The sequence below is a fragment of the Sceloporus undulatus genome, chromosome 9 (assembly GCF_019175285.1).
Source record: "Sceloporus undulatus isolate JIND9_A2432 ecotype Alabama chromosome 9, SceUnd_v1.1, whole genome shotgun sequence".
Lineage (NCBI taxonomy): Eukaryota > Metazoa > Chordata > Lepidosauria > Squamata > Phrynosomatidae > Sceloporus > Sceloporus undulatus.
Window position 1 is genome coordinate 31225868 of NC_056530.1, and position 23722 is coordinate 31249589.

At 47.4% G+C, this 23722-nt stretch overlaps 1 protein-coding gene across 1 annotated transcript in view; it reads left to right on the top strand.

Moving 5' to 3' along the window:
- The window catches only part of RPRD2 (regulation of nuclear pre-mRNA domain containing 2), a 206048-nt gene extending 184678 nt beyond the window's left edge, over positions 1-21370 (top strand). The window contains 12 exon segments of the mRNA XM_042441214.1: positions 6906-7035; positions 7381-7481; positions 8282-8359; positions 9927-9979; positions 10575-10701; positions 11015-11190; positions 11737-12025; positions 12680-12967; positions 13553-13759; positions 14355-17018; positions 17021-17241; positions 21011-21370. Of these exon segments, the coding sequence (XP_042297148.1) occupies positions 6906-7035; positions 7381-7481; positions 8282-8359; positions 9927-9979; positions 10575-10701; positions 11015-11190; positions 11737-12025; positions 12680-12967; positions 13553-13759; positions 14355-17018; positions 17021-17241; positions 21011-21028 (4352 nt within the window). The 3' untranslated portion in view covers positions 21029-21370.
- Positions 21371-23722: the final 2352 nt, after the last annotated feature.

Consider the following 23722-nt stretch of genomic DNA (forward strand, 5'->3'; position numbering starts at 1 on the left):
TGGTGGTAGTGTGCCTCAAAGTAGTTTCTGACATATGGTGAACCTAAGGCAAGTCTGTCACAGTGTTTGGCCAGATTGCAGAGGAGTTTTGCCACAGTTCGCTTCCTCTGAGGTTGAGAGATTGGGACATTTGCTTAAGGTCAGTCCCTGGGTTTTCCGTGGCTGAGCGGGGATTTGAACCCTGGTCTACCAGAGCCCTAGTCCAACGTTCAAATCAGTACGCCATGCTGGCTTGCTTACATATCTTTACAGATGGTCTATAAGTCGTGGCATATTCAAGTACACCTTTTATGTATGCTGGGCGTGTTTTTAGGTTAATAATATTTGCAACGGTCCTTGGAGGTAGGCTGAAAATGGGATTACCCCTATTATCTGAGTGCAGATCTTTCTTGAAGTTGATGTAGATTGCATTTCAAGCCATGCAAAGCTGGGCTCTGTTTTCCACCCAACGTGTTTATCTCGACAGCCCTTGTAACATCCGTCTAACGTGGGCTGAAGATCGCTGGTGAGTGTTCATAGTAAGAGTTACTATGATGATTAGGGCTTGGTATTTATAGAGTCAGATATCTGGCATTGAGGAATACATGGTGTAGAGTCGGCGCAAGCTGAACATGATGTGTGTGTGCTTTGGTTTGTTCAATTATTGGCACTTGACTTTTGTGTATCACTTGCTTTAAATGATAAAAGGCAGTGTGTAATACCCTTGGTTTATAACTGATTTTGGTGATCCTTGGAAGAACACTGCAAGGTGGGTTAAACATTTGGGAAGTGAGGCAGGGCAAAACCGCACCCTCAGAGACTTTGGCATGCATGAAGTCAAAACCTAGTGGTGCCTTGCCTGAGCCAATGAGCCAGCCCACTTACATGTTTGCAATAATATTATCTAAGTGTGGGAAGCAAGTGAAATCGTTTGACGTTGTCATAAGAATTACAAAGGTGCTCTTGTCCATATTATAGAGTGAGGGTCATCTAGAAGAACCCCTGCTAGTGGAGGAATCCACAGACTGTCTGTCCTTCTTATACTAGCAGGTGAGTGGAGACAGACTGAGCAGGGCCCAATTCACACCACCCAGCAGTTGAGTGGACAATTTGAGATCCGACTTTATGATCCTTGGATCAATTAACAGAAGCACCGTGTCATGTGTCATCCCTTTTGATCCAGTTAGGGCTGCTAGTAGTTCCTTCCTAGCCAGCCTGGCTATGCGCTACGCTCCTGTACCAAGGGCATGATGCTGGAACATATCAGGGAGAGGATGCAATTGCCCTCAGTTCTTGCTGAGCATCTAGTTGGCTGCTGTGTGAACAGGATTCTGGGCTAAAAAGTTATTTGGTCTGTGCTAGAGCCTGCTTAATCCTGGTGTGGTGGGTGGGTTTATACGGTGTTGTATTTTATTGTATTTTACTGCTTTATTATTATTATGCTGTTCTATTGCATACCTGCCAGCTGGGTTGAAACCTGTTCCTGCAGGGCAAAGTATTTCGAGGCTGTAATCTCAACTCTCCTTCCAGGGTGCAGCCCCAGAAAACCCTCCGAGTGTAATCCTGTGCTTGCAGTGTGGCATAGGCTGGTGCAGCCTCTGGAGATGAAAAGGGAGAGGTGATGACACACCACCCGCCGGAAGCTGCTTTTGTTGGTCTTAGGAGTTTTGGAACCGGAGTGCTTTGTTAGCCTTGAATGCAGCTGACAGTGTTGGATGTCAGCGGTTCGAGGAAGTCGTACCTGCTTTGCATCCACCTGCTTCTGAATTTGCTCCAGGGCCTTTATAGCACTCTGATTCTTCTCCTGGGATTTGCAGTTTGTTGTTGCGTGCTTCCAAGTCATTTCTGATTTACGGTGCTCCTAAGGTGAGTTTATCACAGGGGTTTCTTAGCAAGATATGTTCAGAGGGGGTTTGGCTTTGCCTTCCTCTGAGACTGAGAGAGCATGGCTTGCCTAAAGTCATCCAGTGGGCTTCCTTGGCCAAGTGCAGAGCTTGTATGGCATCTTTCAGAAGAGCTTGAGTTGTGTATTCCTTCATAACAGAATGGAGTTGAACCAGATGCTTTTTGGGGTCCCTGCCAGCTCTAACATTTTATTATTCTTTTCCACATTTTGGTTATGTTGTCTGTGTGTGCAAATGCCCCCATGTCATTTGTAGGATCTAAGGCTCAGGTCCATAGTGGTGGTGGCTTTGTTTGAAGGCAGAGGCAGGTATATACCACCGCTATAAAAGCTGGTACCACTCAGAGTTTCTTTTCTGCCCCACATTGATCTGTTGGCCAAGGAACCTTTTCATTCTGCTCTTGAGGCTTATACAAGTGGCAAAGTTTTCTGGGGAGAGGTTTGTTGAAGCACACCTTTGTTACCTGTGTACCATATGCCCTTCCTTCTGTGCTTTGCCTCCATTTGGGACGAATGGTGTGTCTGTGTCTGAGAACATGCCTATACCCCACCGCCTCTCTTTCTGTTCCTGGCAAAGTGAGATCAGTAACTCCTATCTCCTCAAGAAGGTGAGGAGATGGAGGAAGACATCTGTATCCAGAAACTCTGAACATGGGTGTTTTCCTTCATCTCCTCACCTTCCTGTGGACCACCCATAGAAATCCTTCCAAGGAACCCCTGGGGTTTGTAGTACTGCGTTCAAACAAAGGCTGAAGGAAGAGGTCCTTTCAGTGCTAGATGTTTTCAAGTCTCAAAGCTGGATTGTAACTGAGGGTTGTTGAGTTGGGCACAACTTTGCAAAGACTTTGCGCTGATCCTACTCTCCAGGAATGATGTTTTTGAACACAGTGGAGGGGAGCACCTATGCACTTGTTCAGGTCAGGGCAGTGTTGGTTTTTGGGATTGCCTCAATCTAATGTATAAAATTGGAAATGAATCCAGTGGCCATCTAGTCTGACTCCTTGTCATGCAGGAATGCACACCGAAAGCAATCCCAAGAGGTGGTCACCCATCCTCTGTTTAAAGCCCTCCAAAGGAGGAGAGTCTGTTACCTTCTGAAACAGATTACATTTGAATCCATTGGTTCCTGTTCTATGGAAAACAAGCTTGCTCCATCTTCTACCTGGCATCCCTTCAGGTTTTTAAAATGGGACTCTCATGGCATTTGATTCATTCCCTTTTGGGTTAAACCAGTCCTCCCAGCCCCATGCTGTGTCTACACAAAGTTGTTTGTACTGTATTGTATAGAGAGGTCTCTGTTCGGTTTGGAAAGATTTACAGCCGGTTTATGGATGAATCTGGTGTAGAACATGCTGGTTGGATCCGGGTTAGAAAAATGTCTTGTCTTCAATGGAACTGACAGTCTGTTTGCACAGCATGGTTTTTCTCCTTCTGCTGTTATGGCTTCCAGTTGCTTTTCCTTGAGCTCAGTCCAAAATGCACTGCAGAAATAACCCAGTTTGAGACCGCTTTAACCGCCGTGGCTCAGTGCTAGGGGATCCTGGGAATTGTAGTTTATTGTGGCACCAGAGCGCTCTCTGACAGAGAAGGCTAAATGTCTCACAGAACTACAGTTCCCAGGATTCCCTAACATTGAGGCAGGGCAGTTAAAGCGGTCTCAAACTGGATCATGTCTGCAATGTGTTTTAGCAAGAGAAATAAATGAAGCTTCCTGTGAGGGAAATGATCCCTCTCTACAAAAATTCCTCTTCGTGCAGAAAGCTAGGAGCTCAAGGAAAAGGACGTGGGGCCTCTTCTCTGCCCTGTTTTAAAAGCTGCATGGTTTACTATACCTTTAGACTTTATATTATTTCTATTGTTTTAAAGTGGTTCAAAATGATTTTATTGAGTGATGCCCTGAGATCCTGAGAAGTATTTTGGTAAGATGAAGTAATATTAAATAGTTTGTTAGACAACTTGGAAAGGGAAAGCTTTGACTTTGGAGGATGTCCTCGTCTTCTTCTTAGAGAATCATTTATTCTACACAAGTTTTACTTTCCATCGATTATAATAGTTGTACTGGTTTAGAGCAGGATTCTGAGGCAGGGACATACCTCTAGAATATATTGTATATTGTGACTGTATATTGTAGACGTTGTTTGTGGTATCGACCTGTGCTTATAATGCAGCGCTGTTTGTTGTTGCTGTGAGCCTTCCAGTTGTTTCCAACTCATGGCACACCAAAGGCAAACCTACCATGGAGCTTTCTGGGGCTGAGAGTGTGCGACTTGGCCAGGGTCACCCAGGGGGGTTGCATGGCCGAACGGAGAATCGAACCCGGGTCCCCAGAGTTGTGGTCCAAGTCTCGAACCAGTACACCGCGCTGGCTCTCCAATACAGCTCATGTCCAGGTCATATTTCCTACCTGCATTTGTCACTTCCAGCGAGAATCTGATCTGCCCAGAGTTGAGTGTTTCTCTCTAGGAAGGAGAAGAGAAGGGAAACTTAGTTGTTGTTACACAGTTCTGCTCATTGGGCTTTTTCTTGTGTACAGTGGCCCTTTCCCATTTGCTGGGGACCCCCATGAATGTGGGGAAACCCCAGATAAAAAACTACTATTCTTTTTACCTATGAGAAGACCTCTCTAGGAATCTCTGGGTCCTCCAGCGCAACTCTGTGGTCAACATCTGCCAGAGGTGGATCATAGACTCACACTGGAGGAGCTACAGATGCCTAGGGAAGTGTATTCTCTAGGAACTTCTAAGTTCTCCAGCACAACTCTATGGTCAATTTCTGGCAGAGTTGCGTTGGAGGACCTAGAGATTCCTAGAGAGAACATATTAACCAAAACAGCAAATAATCAGATCCGCCAAACTCAAAGCCCCAAATGTGGAGGGCCAACTGTATTTTGGTGTGTATTTAGTTTCCTTTCTATAATAACATTTTTGTAATTATATGGAGGGGTTTTATATGTTTGGCAGTTCCATGTACTTCATGCACTTACTAAATATGTAACCAGACTTTCTCCCAAATGGGAACCAAGCCAGCTCACACATAAATAAAACAAGGTCCATAAAGTAATAGAGGAAGATGGATTCCATAAGGGAAGCCAGGGTTGTCCAGAGTTTGCCCAGACCCGAACAAGGGAGGGCTCTTGGAGGTCTTTCAGAGGGTCACCATAAGTCAAAGTTGATTTGACATCAGTTGACAACACCAAGAATTTGGGGGGGGGTTAATATAAAACGTTAAAGCATGATTAAATAAAATACCACTTAAAACACCCATACTTTAAAACAGGAGAGCCAGTGTAATGTAGTGTTTTGTGTGTTGGACTATGACTCTGGAGACCAGAGTTCAAATCCCGGCTCAGCCATGGAGACCCACTGGGTGACCCTGGGCAAGTCACACTCTATCAGCCTCAGGGATGGCAATGGCAAACACCCTCTAAACAACTCTGGCCCCATGCCCTAGGGTCGCCTTAAGCTTGCCGTAAGTCAAAAAAGACTTGAAGGCACACAACAACAGCAACAAACTTTAAAATTGTATCAGAGCTCTATAGCCTTGGGGCAGCCACCAAGAAGGCCCGGTCGTGTGACCTCACCACATGTTCCTGTGAGAGTACCAGACCAAGAGAAAACCCTCCTCTCAAGGATCTGAAAACTCAGGAAGGTTCATATGGGGGGACAGGGTCTCCCATTTTATTTTTGTTTGGTACAGCGTGCTGCTTTTTTGCATTGTTAGGGGCCACGAGGAGACATTAGACCCCAAGTAGTTGCAGGGCAATGTATGTCCGTCTGATTCAAACCCCGTTGAATATCATTGTTGGTTCTGACTTCATTGGGGCTGAGAGGGATTAAAAATGTAGACAGAAGCTCAGGCTGCCTCATCTTGTCAGAGTTCATTTGCTGGATGAAAATCCAGCCCCTCTTCTGAGGACTTGCTCCAGATTACTTTCCCGTTAACAGCCGAGAGTGACTGACACTTGCTGTCCTCGGGTTCATTTTATCGGACAGTTAGGTGAGGAAGAAAAATGGGATGGACGGGGAAAGGAGATTCCAGATCTGGGGGTGGGCAACTGGTGGGTCCCCCGTTTTCTATTTTTAAAATGTTAAAAAGCGTAAGAGGCCCCTTCAGACTGTTGAAGAGATGAATGCCTTCTCATGGAGGGATGGAGGCCTCTGCAAAGCAGCCTTGGTGCGGATGTGTGGCCCTAGAAACACATGTCTCTTGCTGGAGTCTTTGTTGTCTCCAAAAAATATCAGTGGTTCCTATCAGAAAGGAGGCTGCAGCCAAGAGAGAGAGAAAAACATGATTATGATGCCTTGGCAGACTTCTGTTTGGTACCTTCCTTCCAGTATTAATGTTCATTTATTGTCTTACATTTATATCCCATCACCTTTTGTCCAATGAGTTCAGTGGCTCTCCTGTAGACTACTTTATCCTCCCAATAAACTTGCAAGGCAGGCCAGCTTATTAGAGAGAAAGTAGTCTGAGCCTACTCAGTGAGCTTTTGTGACTCTGTGGGGACTTGAACCCAGGTCTCCTGAAGCCCAGTCCAGTGCTTGACCCCAAGCCAGCGTACATATAGTAACACACGAAAGCAATAAAACTGTATTAAGACCACTGGTTGCAATTTGAAAAGCCCAGTGTGTCCCCACTCTGAAGGAAGAGTACTTCACAGTTTGGGAGTGATCCAGAATAAGGCCCATTCTCACGTGCCCAATAAGTTCTCCTCTGCAAGGAAAGGGTGTCCTGAGAAGCATCTGTCTTGAAAATCTTCATTACTATATACTATAGCACAGGAAGGTGTCTTGCTGTGGGCACTCGACCTTTTTGGGATTATGGTTGAGATCTAGAATTGAACCTAGAAAAGGATTAGCAGCTTCGTTGTTAGCATAAAACCTGCTTGAGGTCTGCATCTGAACCTTAACTCCCCCTCTGTAAAGTGGGAATAAGCGAGAGGGATCCTCTGCCTGTCAAATTGGTCCTCCCAGTTTGTGGTTCAGGATTCTGTGCCTTGACTGGTACCTTCTGTTCTTTCTAGCCGCATTTCCACATCGACTGAACCTGTTTTACCTGGCCAACGACGTCATACAGAACTGCAAACGAAGAAACGCCATCGTCTTTCGTGACACCTTCGCCGAAGTGCTCCCTGAAGCCGCCGCATTGGTGAAGTAAGTCAGATGGTTTTTACTATATTTGTCACATGGCATTATATGGAAGTTCCTTTCCTTTGCTGTGAATGGCTCTAAAACATTTTCAGGGGGGCTGAGCAGGGAGAGGGTAGCCCCCTTTCCAGGCTTTGAGTGTGTATACTGCACAGCATTCTGAACCTACTTGATTTTGTCTGGTGTTGAAAAGTGGAGTTGAGTCAGGCCTGGTTAGTACTTGGATGGGGCACCACCAGGAGATGTCCCATGATGGCTAGTAAAGATGTCTCTTGATTTCCAGCATCTGATGAGTGCAGAGAGGAAAGGACAAAGCCAAAGGTGTCTTAAGTTTATGTCTCTCATTCACAGAGATCCATCGGTCTCCAAATCTATAGAAAGGATTTTCAAAATCTGGGAAGACAGAAATGTATATCCAGAGGAAACCATTGCATTACTAAAAGAAGCTTTAAGTAAGTCCTTTTATTTTATACTTCTGTGTGTATGTGAGAGAAGGGAGATTATTATGATGATGATGATTAAAATATTTACATCCTACCCTATAGCTGAATATCTCAGGGTGGCTTATAATAAAATCAGTTAAAACTACTACATTATATTAAAGGGTTAGTTAGTTCAGACAAACCCAGGTTTGTCCAGAATTTAACACTCATGTGTTTGCTCTCAGATGTTAATGCAGTACAGTAAATCCTGCCTTCAAATTCTGGAAATGGGGTGATAAGCGTGAGAATGCTGTTGGGGATGCTGGTGTGGGAGGTAGCACATTGTGCTCCACTGTTCTTAATGCCAGCTCTGGGTTAGTGTCCCAATCTGACAGCTGCATATGGGTGATTTTCTGCATGGCAGGACCTCTTCAGAGTCACCTGGGCAAGGTGTGCTAAGAAAGCAGAACCAACATTGCAGGGTTGGGGGTGTCCTCAAGGTGTAACTGCCACATTCTTTTTATAAGGCATAAGTCTCCCTGTCTGCTCTCTTCAGCCAATTCGCTGTGGCTTTAAACTACTGCCTGCAAACTCAATTGATGCTGTAACTCTGCTCCTTGAGATTGCCAACCACGTCCTTATCATATAAAGTCCAAACAGCAGGATCCTGAAGGTAGAAGGGCAGTCCTAGAAGTTTCTGAACAGTCAGCTCCATTTTGCTTTTATGAGTCTCTTTGTCGCCAGTGGAGGGGGAGAAAGACACTTCTCAGGGGAATATCCCCTAAGCTCAGACTGCACCAAAAATGAAAAAACAAAAAAATGTTTTCCAGGTACCTCTTTCAAAACTCAGAAGCAGCAGAAAGAAACTCAGAGCAAACAACCAGCTAAGTCATGGAAGAAATCTCAAAGTAAGGAAAATCCCCATGCGGGAACTGTCTAAACTTGATGCATGAAAAACTCTTGGAGAAACAGAGAAGGGGTGTCAAACACCTGCACCCCAAAAATGCAAGGCCCTAAGAGCTCCAGGGCCCCGGCTCTTCCAGCTAGCAATGTTTTTTTTTTCTGAATCGTGCAATATATATATTTTTAAATCACACTTTAAACGGATGCAATGGGCCTGTGAATATTTTGAAAGAGCAGAAGCTAGATAGTGCCAAGAAGAGGAACCTTTTGGGGAGCTGGCGTTAGGATAACAAGACAGAAGAGATGGTGGCCCAACCCATGAATTAGCCTGGCAAGAAAGAAACCAGGGACTTGTGTCTATCTGCAGCAGACTAGACTAATCCAACGGTGTGTTCTTTTTTAAAACAAAAATGTTCAGTGCAGACAGAGAAAAAGAAAGAGAGCTATGACACAGATAACAGGCTATCTTTGGCATTCTCGGGAGAACAGCTTATCTGGACCGTCTTTGCCATGTGATGGACGTTGTCAAAAAGTCACAAATGGCTCAAGAGGGGAAGACAGTGCCAAGTCAGACAGGAAAGGCTTCTGTCACTCTGGGCCAGACGGCCATCAAGGAAGCTGGGAAATGACTTGATGGACAGGCGATTTGTCCCATGACCTGAACAGAATACATTGTCTTGTGGCTCAAGAAGAAGCCATGCTGGTCAGGGATAGTGGGGGATGTAGTCCAGCATAGCTGAAGGTGGGTGGGAGCTGACCACAGCAAACCAGTCTTCCTTTCCTTGAGCAACACCCCTTCCTACCATGTATCTGCCTCAAAACATGTTTCGTTTTGTTCCAGAATGCCCCTAAGCACCCTCTAGGGGATGGGGGGGTATTTTCACTCTTCTTTTTAGAAGCTAGCCTAGTTTAGGTACAGGAGAACCTGTATTTTTTTTAGCAACACGAAGTCACCACAAGTCACTTCATTTTCATTTTCTGTTTCAGAAAAAAATGCTTCTCCTAGGCCTAAAATGGGTTAATGGGGGCAAATGTGTAGGGACAGTGCCCCTTTTTACCCTCCAGAGGGCATTTGTGGGGGGGGGGGAGAAATATTTCTGAGAGGGAAAAAATTGACCCCCAAATGCCCCAGAGAATCACAAAAACAGCCCTGGGGTGGGTTGCACTTTCTCTAACCCTGCTCCAAAAGGTAAACCTCTGTGGAAGGGGGCTGTCTGACAGCCAAGGAGGCCCCTGAGCTCTCATGGTAGGTTGCATGGGTGGTGGTGCGCTGCCTGGAAAAGGGAACAACCTTGATCTGTCTGCATGCACAAAATGTCCATGTTAAGCTTGATGGGGGAGAACATGGCTTCCTGGCAGGGGATCACAGCAAACCCGTACTGCATGAGGGCACACTTTCCGTTACTAGCCTGGCTAGCGAGGGAATCACAGATGGGTGAGGCCTCCATGCCCCTTCTCTGGCAGAATGCCTGCCATGCCAGGTCTCTGCATGGATGAGACACAGGGGGCATGCATGCATGTATGTTTTACCTCAGGCATCCTCCTAAAGTTCTCGGTCCTTCCTTCCCGCAGCCTCAACAAATCCGAAAGCAGTCCTGAAGTCCAAGATTGTGGCGGAATTCCGAGTAAGTTCTAGGAGAGAGTGGTCGGCACCTGGCTCTCAAACTGGATGTGGAGTTGGGTTTGGCAAACCGGGTGAAGCCCTCCTTCTGAACCAGGGATGGGACCCATATGGCCCTCCAGTGGTCAAACTCTGTGGTCAGCAGGAACAGAGCTGAGTAATGAAGGATTCCCATCACTAGGGATCCAATCCTGCCCTAGGACACTTGTCAGGCATGCTAGCTCAGAGGTAGATTTAACTTTCATTAAGTATATGGACCCTGTGAAGCTACCCACTGTGTAAAATAATTTTATGTGTAGGTTTTGGACAATTTGTGCCCTGTAAACATAGGAAAATGCCCCTATCCACAAGCACCCAGAACCCCATGCAACCCCCAAATGCCTCTGTTTTCCTCTGCAGTCCCCTTCAAAACGTCAGCAGGAACTGATGTTGGGTCACATCCTGCTTTGTGTTATTTTTAGGTGTTTTTTGTTGTGCTCTTCTCCAGCCCCACCTTACTTGCCTCCCAAAATGCTGAATGGTGCAAATGGTTAGCTTGTGTCTGGCGGAGTGAGCTGAGCCAGTCATGTTTGCTGAGTCTGTTTCTCTCTCCTCCCCAGCCACAATCCCTCGTCGACGAACTCCTGTTCTATAAGCGTTCCGAGGACCAGATCGAGCTGAAGGAGAAGCAGCTTGCCACCATGCGAGTGGACGTCTGCAGCACCGAGACCTTGAAATGCTTGAAAGGTATGCGTGGTCAGAAGGCATCTGACAAAGAACCACCTTTTAACACAGTCCTTTTATGGTTACACAGATACCCTTTTCCTCCTTGACATCTGCCTAGCTGGATGCTTTTTTAGCAGCATTGGAATTGTGGGGGTGCCTCACCAGCACCTAACCCAGCATGTTAAAAAAAAAAGCATGGACCTATAAGAACCTGTCCCTGTTCATTCCATGTTGTTTCTGCCACTGGTACTGAATGTTCTGTTAAAGAAGGAATGCCTAGGAAAACTGACTGTGTTAACTGAGCTAAATCTATATTTTCCCCTTTCCCTTTCAGACAAGACAGGGGGCAAGAAATTCTCCAAGGAGTTTGAGGAGGCAAGTGCCAAGCTGGAAGAGTTTGTCAACAGCCTGGACAAGCAAGTGAAAAATGGGCCTTCTTTGACAGAGGTGCTCGAGAATGCAGGGATATTCTATGAAGCACAATACAAAGAAGTCAAAGTGGTGGCAAATGTGAGTCCCTCCATAAACCATCCATGGAGTTGGTGTTCTTAACCCAACACCATGTGCATTTGCTTTACAGCAGTTCCCTCCCAACTGTTAGTTGGAAAATTCCCATCTGGAGATGCAGAATTGCAGAGCAGCTGGTTAGTCTTCCTGCAGCTACCAATTTGCCTTTGTGGTGCCACACAACCCCATAGAAGTATTGGGGGCAACTTTGATGCTTGCAGGGAGGAGAATCCTCATTCTTCCTTGGAAGACCTATGACCTGATCCAGAACAGCCCTTCTTAAGCACTTAAATATTAAATCGCTCCACCATTCCTTTCTCCTTTTGTGTTGTGTCTTTTTAGATTGTAAGCCTCAGGGTAGGGAACCGTCTATTGACCCCTCTGTTGTAAGCTGCCCGGATTCCCAGTGATTGGGTGGCATATACATAAATCCTATTATTATTATTATTATTATTATTATTATTAAATATGAGAGGATGGTTCTCTGTTTCAGACACTCCTCACTTTTTCTCTCTCCCTTCCAACCCCCAATTTGCTTTTCTTGCTCAGGCCTACAAAACATTTGCCAACAGAGTGAACAACCTGAAGAAGAAACTGGATCAGCTGAAAGCAACACTTCCAGACCCCGAAGAGTCGCCGGTCCCTTCCCCTAGCATGGATGCTCCATCCCCGACAGGCTCGGAGTCTCCCTTCCCAGGAATGGGGGATGAGGAGAACTCTCCAGCGCCAAGAGAAGCTGAGAAGGCAAAGTCTCCATCTCCTGAGCCTGCAACTGACAATCGTGATGTGGAGGACATGGAGCTATCAGATGTGGAGGAGGATGCCCCAAAGATTATCGGTATGCTTTAAGAGGAAAAAAGAGGTGGATAGTTGTTGTGTTCCTTCAAGTTCTTTCTTACTTAGGATGAGCCTAGACTGAGCCTGTCATGGACTTTGCCTGGCCAGAGTTCTTATTCAGAGGAGATTGGTCACCATTGCCTTCCGTTGACACTGAGAAAGTGTGCTTTGTGTGCAAGTCCCCCAGAGCGTTTTTCATGGCTAAACAGGAACTCGAACTCTGTTTTCTCGGCATCCTGATCCACAGCATCCTGGCTGTGTTCCCATCCCCAGGTGCAAACCAGTGACAGATTCCTCTGTTACTGCAGCAGAAGGATTTTATTCCATGAAGTGTGTTGCTTTTTTCAATCTGTACTGTGCTTTGAATGTGTTAAGCTGTTAAATTAATGGTTTAATTGGATGGCATAATGGTTTGTTACATTTTTCTATTAATACATTGTTCAGACTGTATTTTGTTTTAGTTTGCATTGTATACCCCCTTGGATGAAATGTGGGATTCAGATTAAATAAACAAGCATACATGTCCAAGACGTGCAGAGAAGGAGCTGCAACATTCCTAGGCATTCCGCTGCCTAGAGTAGGGTCTGGTTGTGTAGATCGGCTACTAAGCTCTGCCTTCCTCTTCCTCTGCCTTCCCGCTTCCCTTTTGACTCAGTTGAAGAGAGAAAGGAGAAACCAGCTACTCCAACACCAGGCCCGGCAAAGATGGCCGAGAGCATCCCAAAGACACCTCCTGCAGCAACGGTTGCTGCAGTAGCAGCGACAGCCCCAGCGCCTGTGGCAGCTGCACCACTGGCTCCAACCCCCGTAACTCCCAAGTCGACGAATCCGGTGCCTCCGCTTCCTCAGTCGCCGGCACTGGCCTTGCCAAACCTGGCCAACGTGGATTTGGCCAAGATTAGCTCCATCCTTAGCAGTTTGACTTCTGTGATGAAGAACACAGGTAAGTGATTTCAGGCTTTTTTGCAACCAGTGTCCAGGCCTCTTTGTTGTGCATGAAGTCCTGGTGTCGACTTGTTGCTTGGCCCCAGAAGTGTTGTTGGCCACTGTGAAGCCCATTGACTCCTGGGTGGGCACTGGGGACTCACAGGCTTGCATCTTGAACTTTCTAGACACCACTTGAAATCTTCTTCCAAAATATGTCCAGGAATGACTTTTTCTGTCACCAGCCTCCACTTTGCTTATGGTTTCTATTTTGATGGCCAAACTACAGCGGGACCTTTGTATCTGCTGGAATTTGATTCCACCCCTACCCCTCATGAATACCAAAATCTGTAGGTGCTCAAGTCTCCTTAAATATAATGGCACAGTAAAATGGTGTTGCTTATATAAAACAGCAAAATTGAAGTTCCAGAAATCAAGTCTGATTTTGTACTACCCTGTGACTCTCATCCTGTCAGATTTTCTGCTACCTTGTGTCCTTGGTTCAGAATGAGGCCTCCAGTGAAGTAGCAAATGCCACTATTACATCCAACACTCCTGCTGCATTTCTAATTTATGACATTTTTTCTCCTCTCTCATCGCCCAGGCGTGAGTCCTGCCTCGAGACCTTCTCCTGGGACACCAACAAGCCCAATAAGTCTGATGAGTGGCTTGAAGGCCCCAGCCTCGGGCCCTCTGCCCACACCTCCTGCAAACCCTTTGGCAAACATCCTCTCCAAGGTGGACATCACGCCAGAGAGCATCCTGTCTGTGCTGTCCAAGAGCCAGGCCCAGGCCACCCCAGGATTGCAAGGTATGTTACTGGTCAGCCCTTCCGGTGAGGGTGCCTGTGTGCTTGTGCGGGAGGAGAATGATGATATCTGGTGTTCATTTATGCTGACAAAGCCCTGTGCTAGTCTTGGTGGAGAGCACCTTGCCTATTAGAAAGTCGCAGGCTTAGCCCAGGAGTTAAAGTGTGATGTAGCTGTTTGAGTGTTGGGCTATGAATCCGGCATTCCCCTGCAAAAGAGCCTAAAGCTTATAACATGCCTGATATTAATTGATTAATGTGATGTTCTATGGAGATATAGAACTAGGATTTTGAGATGCTTGGGAAGAGGCATTTGCCATGCAGGTACTGGTAAGTCTCTTTGAGGGGAACAGATTTGGTGGTGTTGAAGTTTGAGGTTGAGCTGGCAGTGGGCAGGAATCTTCCCCAAACCATTCCTGGCCCTTGCAAGGGCAAGAGGATGCACTGATAGGAATAATTGGTAGCGACTGTTGTATAGCTTAGCTTGATTCACAAACAGAGGAGGCTGGATGCTTGTCAGCTGAAAGGTTCATTGTTTTGGGGGTGTGGTTGCTTTTGCCTCTTGATGACTGATTACAATACTTGTCTTCCATTGCAGGTTTGTCCTCATTTCTTCAGAGTGTGGCTGGAAATACAGCCCAGCCCAGCGAGATGGCATCCCAGAGTACCTCTCCGTCACCTGCCAACACAACAGCTCCGGCAGCAAAAGGTCGCAGTGTTTCATCCAACACCCCGTCTTTCATGCCCCAGGCATTTGGATATTCCCCAAATTCCTCTTCTTCTGCTGAGGTTTCTTCCACATCTGTCAACAAGATTCCTGCTGGACCCAGTGCTGGACTCTCAGGCCCCAGTTTTAAGCCACCAACCAATTCTCTTGGGTTTGCCAGTGCCCAGGCCAACAGCCCTGCCCTACGGCCGGTTGAGCACCCAACGAATCAGTCTTCCGAGATCTCGGAGACGAAGCTGGAGTCGGAGCCAACTTCGCCTAGTCTAGAAATGAAGATACACAACTTCTTAAAGGGGAACCCAGGCTTCAGTGGCTTAAATCTGAACATCCCAATTCTGAGCAGTTTGGGGTCCAGCGTTCCACCTGAAAGCCATTCTTCTTCATCAGATTTCAGCCGTGGGGGCCCCACAAGCACCTCGATGGACAGCATAGATGGGACCCCTGTCCGTGATGAACGGAGTGGAACACCGACTCAAGATGAGATGATGGACAAGCCCTCCTCCAGCAACGTTGACACCATGTCGCTGCTCTCCAAGATTATCAGCCCTGGCTCTTCGACTCCAAGCAGCACTAGGTCACCCCTTCAGAGCCAAGATGATGACAGCTATCCCCAAGAACTTTCTAATTCAGTGTACAGGTCTTTTGGCCTAAGTCGGGATTCTCCAGTTGGCTTGTACAAGCAGCCTTCAGACGGCATTGAATTACCATCCTCCTTAATGGATTCCCCGCAGGAGAAATTCTACCCAGACACCTCCTTCCAGGAGGACGAAGATTACCGTGACTTTGACTACTCTGGCCCCCCACCGTCTGCTCTGGTGAACTTAGACAAACAGCCAGCCAAATCCATCCTGAAACCCAATAAGCTCTCTGACACTTCAGAGTACCAGCCAGTTATGTCAAGTTACAGCCAGAGAGCCTCAGGCTTTGGCCTGAAGTCTGCTTTCCCCCAAACCATGAGATCTCTTCATGACCAGAGTGAAAGCTGTGACCCATTGTCTCCTTCGGGAATGTACAGCAACTACAGTTTGCAAGGAAATGACTCTGGGCCAGACGCATCTCCCACACCGAGCAAGAATGATGTCTTTTTCCCACCAGATTCCAATCACAACAGCTTGTCCAAGTCCATGGCACTCTCTGGCCTGTCCCAGAAGCAGTATCCAGATTCTCCTCATTTGGCTCCACACAGGTCACTCTTCTCCCCTCAAAATGCCCTCGTGACCCCAGCCAGCCGGCTCACAGCGCCCAATGTGGATAAGCCCCCTGGAGCTTCCATCTCGGCCACTTCGACCATTGAGTTCAAGAACATGCTTAAAAATGCCTCCCGCAAGCCCTCTGATGAGAACAAGCATTTTGGCCAGGTTGGCTCCAAAGGAGGTCCCAGTGATGTCGCCGGCCTCGGACCCACGGGGATTTCCGCAGGAGGAGACCAGCAGAAGCAGCAAGAGGAGCACTACCGCATCGAGACCAGGGTGTCTTCGTCCTGCCTAGACTTGCCAGATAGCACAGAGGAGAAGGGAGCCCCCATAGAAACGCTGGGTTACCACAACGCCTCCAGCAGGGGTATGTCGGGGGAACCCATCCAGACCGTGGAGTCCATCAGAGTTCTGGGGAAGGGGAACCGGGGGCACGGGAGAGAGACCAACCGAGCCGGGTGGTTTGATCTAACCACTCCGGGGAGTACCTTTGATAATGGCCCTTCGAGCGCCACAGAAATGCCCAGCATGGGTACCGGCAGTGGTGGCGTCGGTGGCATCGTGTCTTCCTTTCAGAACCAATACAAAGACCGAGTGCCCTCCTTCCAGGAGAATGTCAACAGCTTCCGAGCCGGTGGCTTTGGCGCCACCTTCGACCGCCACGTGCCGCCCCCTCCCTTAGAGCGTGGGGCTTCTTTCCCGAGGGATCCAATTGGGCCGCCCCCCGCCGGGCCTCAGCCTCTCCCGCCGAAGGATCTCAGCGCCCTTTTCCCTAGGGATCACTCGGTCCCCCCTCCACGGATGCCGTCAGTGGATCACGCCGGCCCGTTCTCGAAGGAGAATCCCCCGGCCCCCTTGGCCTTACCCCACGTGGGGCCACCTCCTTCCCTCGAACGTAGCGGGGGTGTCCCTTTCCCTACCCAGCCACCCCCTCCTCTCCCCGTGGAACATGGCAGCATTCCCTTCTCCAGCCCTCCTCCACCCCCTGGGGGGGACCTGAGCCTCCCCTTCCCGGCTCCTCCTCCCTTGGCTTCGGAGCACGGGGCCGTTGTCCTCCAAGGAACGGTGAAAGAGCATTTTAACCTCCCACCACCGGGTGGGCCCCGGGACCAAGGGGCAGCCCAGCCCCAGCGCGACCACAGCAGCCAGTCCCTGAACCGGGCCCAAGACAGCGTAGGGCTAGCTGCCCTCTCGAGGGATCCGCTGGGGACGGCGCTTACCATCGCCTCCTCGCTCCCGTCTCACCGGGACCCCATCAACCGAGGAGGTGGGCTGGGGGTCAGGAACCAGAGGCCCGACTTCCGCCCCAGGGAGCTGTTTCTAAACAGAGACCCCTTTAACAGCTTAAAAAGGCCGCGGCCCCCTTTCGCCAGGGGTCCCCCCTTCTTCTCACCAAAACGCCCCTTCTTCCCGCCCAGGTACTGAATGCATTGAAGGGGTTCCAGAACTTTCTAGAGAGCAGTGGAAGTGGCACTTTCACCTTTTTTTTAAGGAAAAACAAAACAAAAAAGGTTCCCCTAAACTGGGGGGGGGAGGCCCACAACTTTTTGTTGTTGCCGATTAAGGTATGTTATATACTACAGTTTTGTTCTATCCCCTTTTCCCCCTTTTTCTTTTTTTTTGGGGGGGGGGGGGGGGAGATTCCTCTGATTTGTTGGATTTTGGCTTTGATTTTGTGGGGTGTTTTTCTTCTTTAAAAAATCTGTTGACCTAATTATAATGGACAAGATGAAAAAGAAAAAGAGAGGTCTTTTGGGGGGAGAGGAGGGAAGAAAATACACACACACACACACACCCCTCCTAGATTGATCTGTAAAAGAAAATGCTTCCAAGTAACAAGAGTAAGTTAATAAAACACTGAAGGAATTGTGTATGCCAACTTGGGCCTCCCCTAGAAAGGCAGGCAGAGTTAGGGAAGGATGCTGAGACAGGCTTAAAAGTCCAGGAGTTTCATTCTACCTTTCATTCTGCTGTCGGTTCTAACTCCCTGCATCTGCCAACCCTTATTTTTTTGACCCCTGTTTCGTCTCCTTCAGATGTGCTGCTGCTTCTTTCTTCTCGGATGCCTTTTGTCCACTGTGTCCATCTCAAGTCTTGAGTCAACCGTAGGAAAAGTAAAATTGGAAGGGGTACGTGCCCTTTGCATCTCTCCTAATCCCCCTTGCCCTGTTTCTTTGGCTTCGTAACGAAATGACCCCAAGCCCAGGGTAGAATGGCTTGCCTTAGCCTGGGTCTTGACTTGTCAAACTGATAGATTGGTGACTCTAGGGCAGGGCATGGAGGGTTGGCATGGCCTTTCCCCATCCCTTGTAGCCAGCCAAGGCTTTTGGCTTGTCTGATCTTGAAAACAGGAGGCGAAGGAAGCACCTCTTGAGGGCAGAGTGACTTATTCTCTCTGCAATTCCTCCTTTTCAGAGCCAACCAGGGGTTGCCTTACCAGAGATGAAGGGCTGTTTCCCCAAACGGAGGCATGGTGGTTATGGATGGGCTGGGTTTGTCCCACAAGCAGCCTAGGTGCTGACCACTATTCACTCAGTCACCAAACATCTTCTAAAGGACTAAGGCATGGGCTAAAGTCTGCTTCTCCAAAGCATCCAGCCATCCTGTGACCTTAAAAGAGAGAACAGATGCAAGGGACTTAAAAATGAATTGCTGGTCAGAAAAACTTCCCCAAAACCTGAATTGGGCACTCACAGCTCCTGCATGAGTAGTTCTCATCTCGGTCAGTTTTACTTTCATGGGCATCCATTTCAATCTTGCATGCCCCAGTCTTAGTGCCACAAGTTCTCTCTTCAGGCCCTTTGGATTCAGCTGCCCTTTCCTAAAAGCAGCACGTACCCAGTGTCCTCAAGAGGTGAATATCCCCAAACAGATTTCTCCCTCTCTCTCTCTCATCCACACATCCACCCAGCCTGGTCTCTTTCCCCTTCTTTCCACTTCTACCATTTGCTCTTCGCTGTGGGTTTAAAAACTGGAAATCCCTTAATGTGTTCTATCTCATCTCTGACAAACAAGAAGTTACTTTTTTAAAATCAAAAACAGTGGCCAGACTTTTCTCCTGCGGTGTGCATCCGTCAGGCTAACTTTAGCTCTTGTATGCGCACCGCTTTTTTAATTTAAAAGTATGTCGGACAGACCTTTTAGATATATTCGGGGTGGGTCTTTTTAAACTGCCATTTTCTTTTGCTTTTCCCAAGTTGCACAGAGCTAGCTTGGGTGTGAGGTCCGCATTCCCCAAATAGTGTAGTTCTGGACTTCTCTGCTGCTTTTCGTTTCGGCGAATGAGCAAACCTGGTTCATAATTTGGGAAAGGGCTGGGAGAGGGATTGGCTCCAAGGCATTGTAGATTCTGGTTTATACAAAAGGGGCTTCTGCTCCTAGGCCAGCCTTCCCCAGCATGGTGCCCTCCAGATGGGTTGGACTACATCTCCCATTCTCCCCAGCCTTTGTAGTCCCAGTGCAGCTGGAGAAAGAGCGGCAGACAGTGTCACTGCGGTATGTGTGACCGTTCCAATTGACAATTGGAGATGAAAAGCTTGGTTTTTTAAAGTTCTGTCCTAAGGAGACTTCACTGTCACATAACGCTCTCTCAAGTCCTGGCTGGTGAGACTCTGGTGTGAATGCTCCTTCAGTAAACTAAAATTCCCGGGATACTTTAAGTGTGTCTGGGTCCATCCAGTTATCCAGTCTTGTAACATGCATCTGCCTGGGCCTAGTTGTCGTAAAGAGAATGCTCCAGGCCACACACAAGACGCTAATACTAACTAGCTCACAAAAACTGTTTGTCTTCACCGCATGGTTTCTGCAACTCGTGAAAATGCATTTCACCTTCAGACACCAGCTGGGGATGGGAAAGGGAGCAGAATGGCTGCCTCTCTTGGATGTTGAAGTCATATAGGAGGTGCTTGGTCAATCTGCCTGGTTCTTGGATCCTCGTAGCGCAGGTTGCTAGCGGGGAAATTTCTGGACACAAAAGATGGAAACCAGTGTTGAGCAAGCAAAGGTTGTTCGGTTGGTTTGTCTGTTTCCTTTTTAGGATAAAAAAGAAATGTGAAAATTCCTTCTTTCTGCTGCTCTCTCTGTCTCTCTTTGCCCCCCTCCGCGGCCATATCGTTTTTGGCCTTTTCTTTTAATTTTAAGAACAATCTCTGCAGAGAACGGAAGCACGTTCCTCCTGCAAACCCCAATTTTCCAGATCCCATAGCAAACAGCTTCCTAGCTGCCAGAGGGAAAGTACCGAAAAGGAACGTAACTTGTAAAAAGGTGATCTATTTTAATGGTGAATCTCCATGACTCTCTCTCTCTCTCTCTATCTCTCTCCTCCCTTTAACTTCCTGATTTTGTGCTTTTACTTTAAAATGTTTGCAGTTAAACGTGGCAGCGATGTACATAATGTGTGTATATATATATAAAAAAGTAAGATTATAACATAGCAAAACAAAACAGGTTGTTGAGCAGGATGGATTTTTTTTTCCTGTCTAGGTGTGTTTCCCCCCACCCTCCTAACCCCTTTCTTTTTGTGTTACTTTTGCATTTCACCTGCTAAGAGAGAAAAGAAAAATTGAAATAAAAACCTGTATTTTTTAAGGAAGCGTTAAGTGTCTCGTATGAAGGGCAGGCCTTTGGAAGAGAGGGAAGCAGAGGCTGGCTCTTGGGAGCCTAGAGGCAGGGCTCAGGGTGATCCAACACTTCTTTCCCAGCTGTGCTTTCGGGCAGCAAATACAATTATCACTAAATGCTGAATTGGGTTTGCTTGGAAACATCTTCCCTCTTGGGCGGCATGGGCATGTGTGCCCCTTGAATGCTTCCCTTTCTAGATCTCCATTTCGACCTTACCAGGGGGAAAAGAGTAGCATCCAGCAGGGAGTGAAGAACACAATGTCCTCCTTGTATTCCTTTGGGGCTCATAGTATGCTTACAGAGTGGCCTCTTTGCCCTGGGAAGTGCAGGTGGGGCGGACGGGAAGGAAACCACCTCCACGTAATGCCAGCAAAACGCCACACAGACCTGGCTTGGTTTGCGCAGACGGCGTGGCGGGCAGCCATTTTGACAAACCTGTAAATACATTGATGTGCTTTTTAAAACAATGACAACAAAAAAAAAATATTTGTGACTGTTTAAAAAGAGTTGGATCTCTGGTTTGTTTTCATTTCAAGTGTTTTTTCCTTGCGGTAGGCAGGATTTGCGAGAACACGGTGTGTTTTGGGGTTGCGGGACAGGACGAGGGGTACGCCGCCAGACCACCTCTGAATTGTACATTATCACCTTTAATAAAAAAAGCACTAGTTCGATTGTTTTGATAAATCTTCTTGTAAATATAAGCCCTCTTTTAAGTGTCCTGTAGGTGCTTAGCAGGTTGGGGCGGCTGTGGCAGGAGAGCAGCCTCCATCCCTTCCTGGCCCTGCGATCCCGAACCGGCGCTTTCTCCGTCTGCAGCAAAGCCATGGGGTGGATGATGCGCCATGTTGGATGTCGGGGGAAGAAACGCTGCAGCGGATGGAAGAGCCCCATGTCAAAGACCAGAAGACAAGAGCTGCTGAGGAAGTGTTGACTGTGGTGCATATTTGTTTCAGGAGCTTCAAGGCAAAATGGAAGCGAAGCAGTAAACCTTCGAGGTTCATCCCCTTCCTCCTCCCTCTTCCTCCTCTTCCCCATATTTTTGTATTGTATACTAATAAAGTGTTCTTGACTTGGTGTGGCCTCCATTTCTCGGAGACGGGGAGACAAGCCTTTCTGCATTCCCAGGTCATGCACTTTCAGAGAAGATGTCCTCCATCCCGACCTGCAAGGGCAGGTTAGGTGAGGGTTGGTGGACTCTGTGCTTGTGGGGGGGTCAGACTGGTCATAATACATTTAATTCTGAGCTGAAATAGTTTTGGTTCCATATTTATCCTTAACTGTGGCCAGGTTTCTTTTTCCCCCTTTCCCCCTGCCTGATTTACTTTTCCCTTTTTGGTTTTTTTTATGTTAAAGCTTTTAATGACACAATATAGGAAAGCAGGTGAGTTCTTAAAACTCTGGATTGGAGGGGGCTTATGAGTCGCTCTTCGTCTGCAAGGAGTAGGTCTTTGCTGGGGCAAACCGAATGTTAAAAAACATGGAGTGAGACCTAAGTCCGAACGTTGAACATGAACTGAGAAAGTTTGGATGTAGAGCTGGAAACATTCCTGTTCTGAAGTTACCGTCTCTGGACTTTTAAAGTAGCTTTCCAACACTGCTTTAAAGCATGCGTCTTCCATTCTTGGTGGGGAAAGTGTGGGGGGTATTTTCCATTGAGGCAGAAAGGCCACAAAAGTTATTTTACGATGTGCTCCTTGGTTCCTCTGTTAATTGAAATCAATTTATTATTCATCTTGAATAGTTTTTTCCTATTCTCAGGGTCTTAACATCACAAGGAGCAGAGCCCTCTCTCCACAAATTGTGCTTCACTGCATCCATGGTCAGCTTCATTTTCTATTGCCTCCATTTTGTGATTTGAGAGTTACGATAAGACTGCATAGCCGCAGCTATGGAGCTTTTCTCCAGGCTCAGTTTGAAAGGAAACCCCATTGGGCTTTTTTGTTTGCTTTAACCTATGTAAACGGGGAACAGCTTACAACCTTAAGGAACCATGGCTTGTACTGCTTTATTCTGCTCTGGGAAATCACTTGGGGAGCAAGGCAAGAACTGTCTGCTCCAGCTTTGTCTATGGCTTAGGTTAATTTTCTCCCCAGAACTGAAGTCACTGACTAAGTCGACTTTGGATGAACAGTTAACTTATTGCGGCGTACCTTCCAAGGGTCGTCTTTTCTAATTCCCTGGGGGATCCATAGCTAAAATCCACCTTCCTATGTCTGTTTGGAAACCTCCAATGGAGAGCCATCCATCTTCCAAGGAAGTCTTGCCATTACTGAATTACCATTGCGTTTAGTCAAACCCTCCTTTCTGGAATTTACCAACATACCTTGTCTAATTCATTGTCATTGTGGAAATTAGAACATGGCGGGGGCTGCATTTGGCCCTAAAATGCCACCCCGCACCCTGGGCAGCAAAAAGGACAAGCAAACACAACTGAGAACGGATGCTGGTTGTTGGGGAACTGTCACTTCTAACTCTTGGCCAGGCTGAGGTTTGGGGGAGATGGTAAGATGGACTCTCTGGCCCTCAGTGCTTGACCTAAGAGAAAGCAGGGGTCAAAGGGCTCAGGCAAGAAGTGTGAAGACCTAGGTAATGAGTCAAGGCAAAAAGAGCAGAGGGGGGATTTGGGGAATCGATGGGAGTGTGCAAAAGAGCCATGGAAAAGTGTGGGAGGATTCGAGAACTGGAACCAGGCTGGCTGTGGTGGGTGGGATGGCATTTGTTTTGTGAAGGATGCTTTTGCCTTGCCATTAAACTTGCTAACTGCTTGATTAAGGTTTTGGAGCAGATGTGGAGCGGGGGTCAATCTGTCTTTAAGTGATCCTCATTGTGAGAGTAGCGCAAGAGTGTACCGTCTCTTTTGGTCATGGGCAAACCTTGCTTTTTCAACATCCGCCTGAGGCCCAAGTCTATGGAAAGCTTATGCTACCCTTTCCAGCCTTTTGTAGCTGTTGCAACACCCATCTGCCTTAGCCAGTGGGCAGGAATGCTGGCAGTTGTGGCACTTCCAACTGCATCTGGAGGGCTGCCGTTCCCAGTCTTGTTCAACTTGCTCTCTAGTATATAGAGATACGGTCAGACTTCCAAAAGTCTGTAAGGTCAAGAACTTAACAAGCTTTTCAGTCACGCAACAACCCCAAAAGGCAGAGCACTGTTGCATTGATTAGAATTATCAAGTCATCCTGGGGACAAATTGCCCCAAAACTGCTATTTAGAAGACAACTTAGCAACTTCATCTACTGCTCTGTCAAATTTAAAAACTCAATGGCTAGTGGTTTCAGAGACTTTACGTATTCTTACAACATTTTGATAGATTGACCCTTGTCCTTGTGTACAAGATTCATTGAGCGATGGATAAAATACATAAAAAAGCCACAGCCTGAATCCAGTTAGTTTCAACTAGAGAATTTAAGCATTCCTGCATAGGCC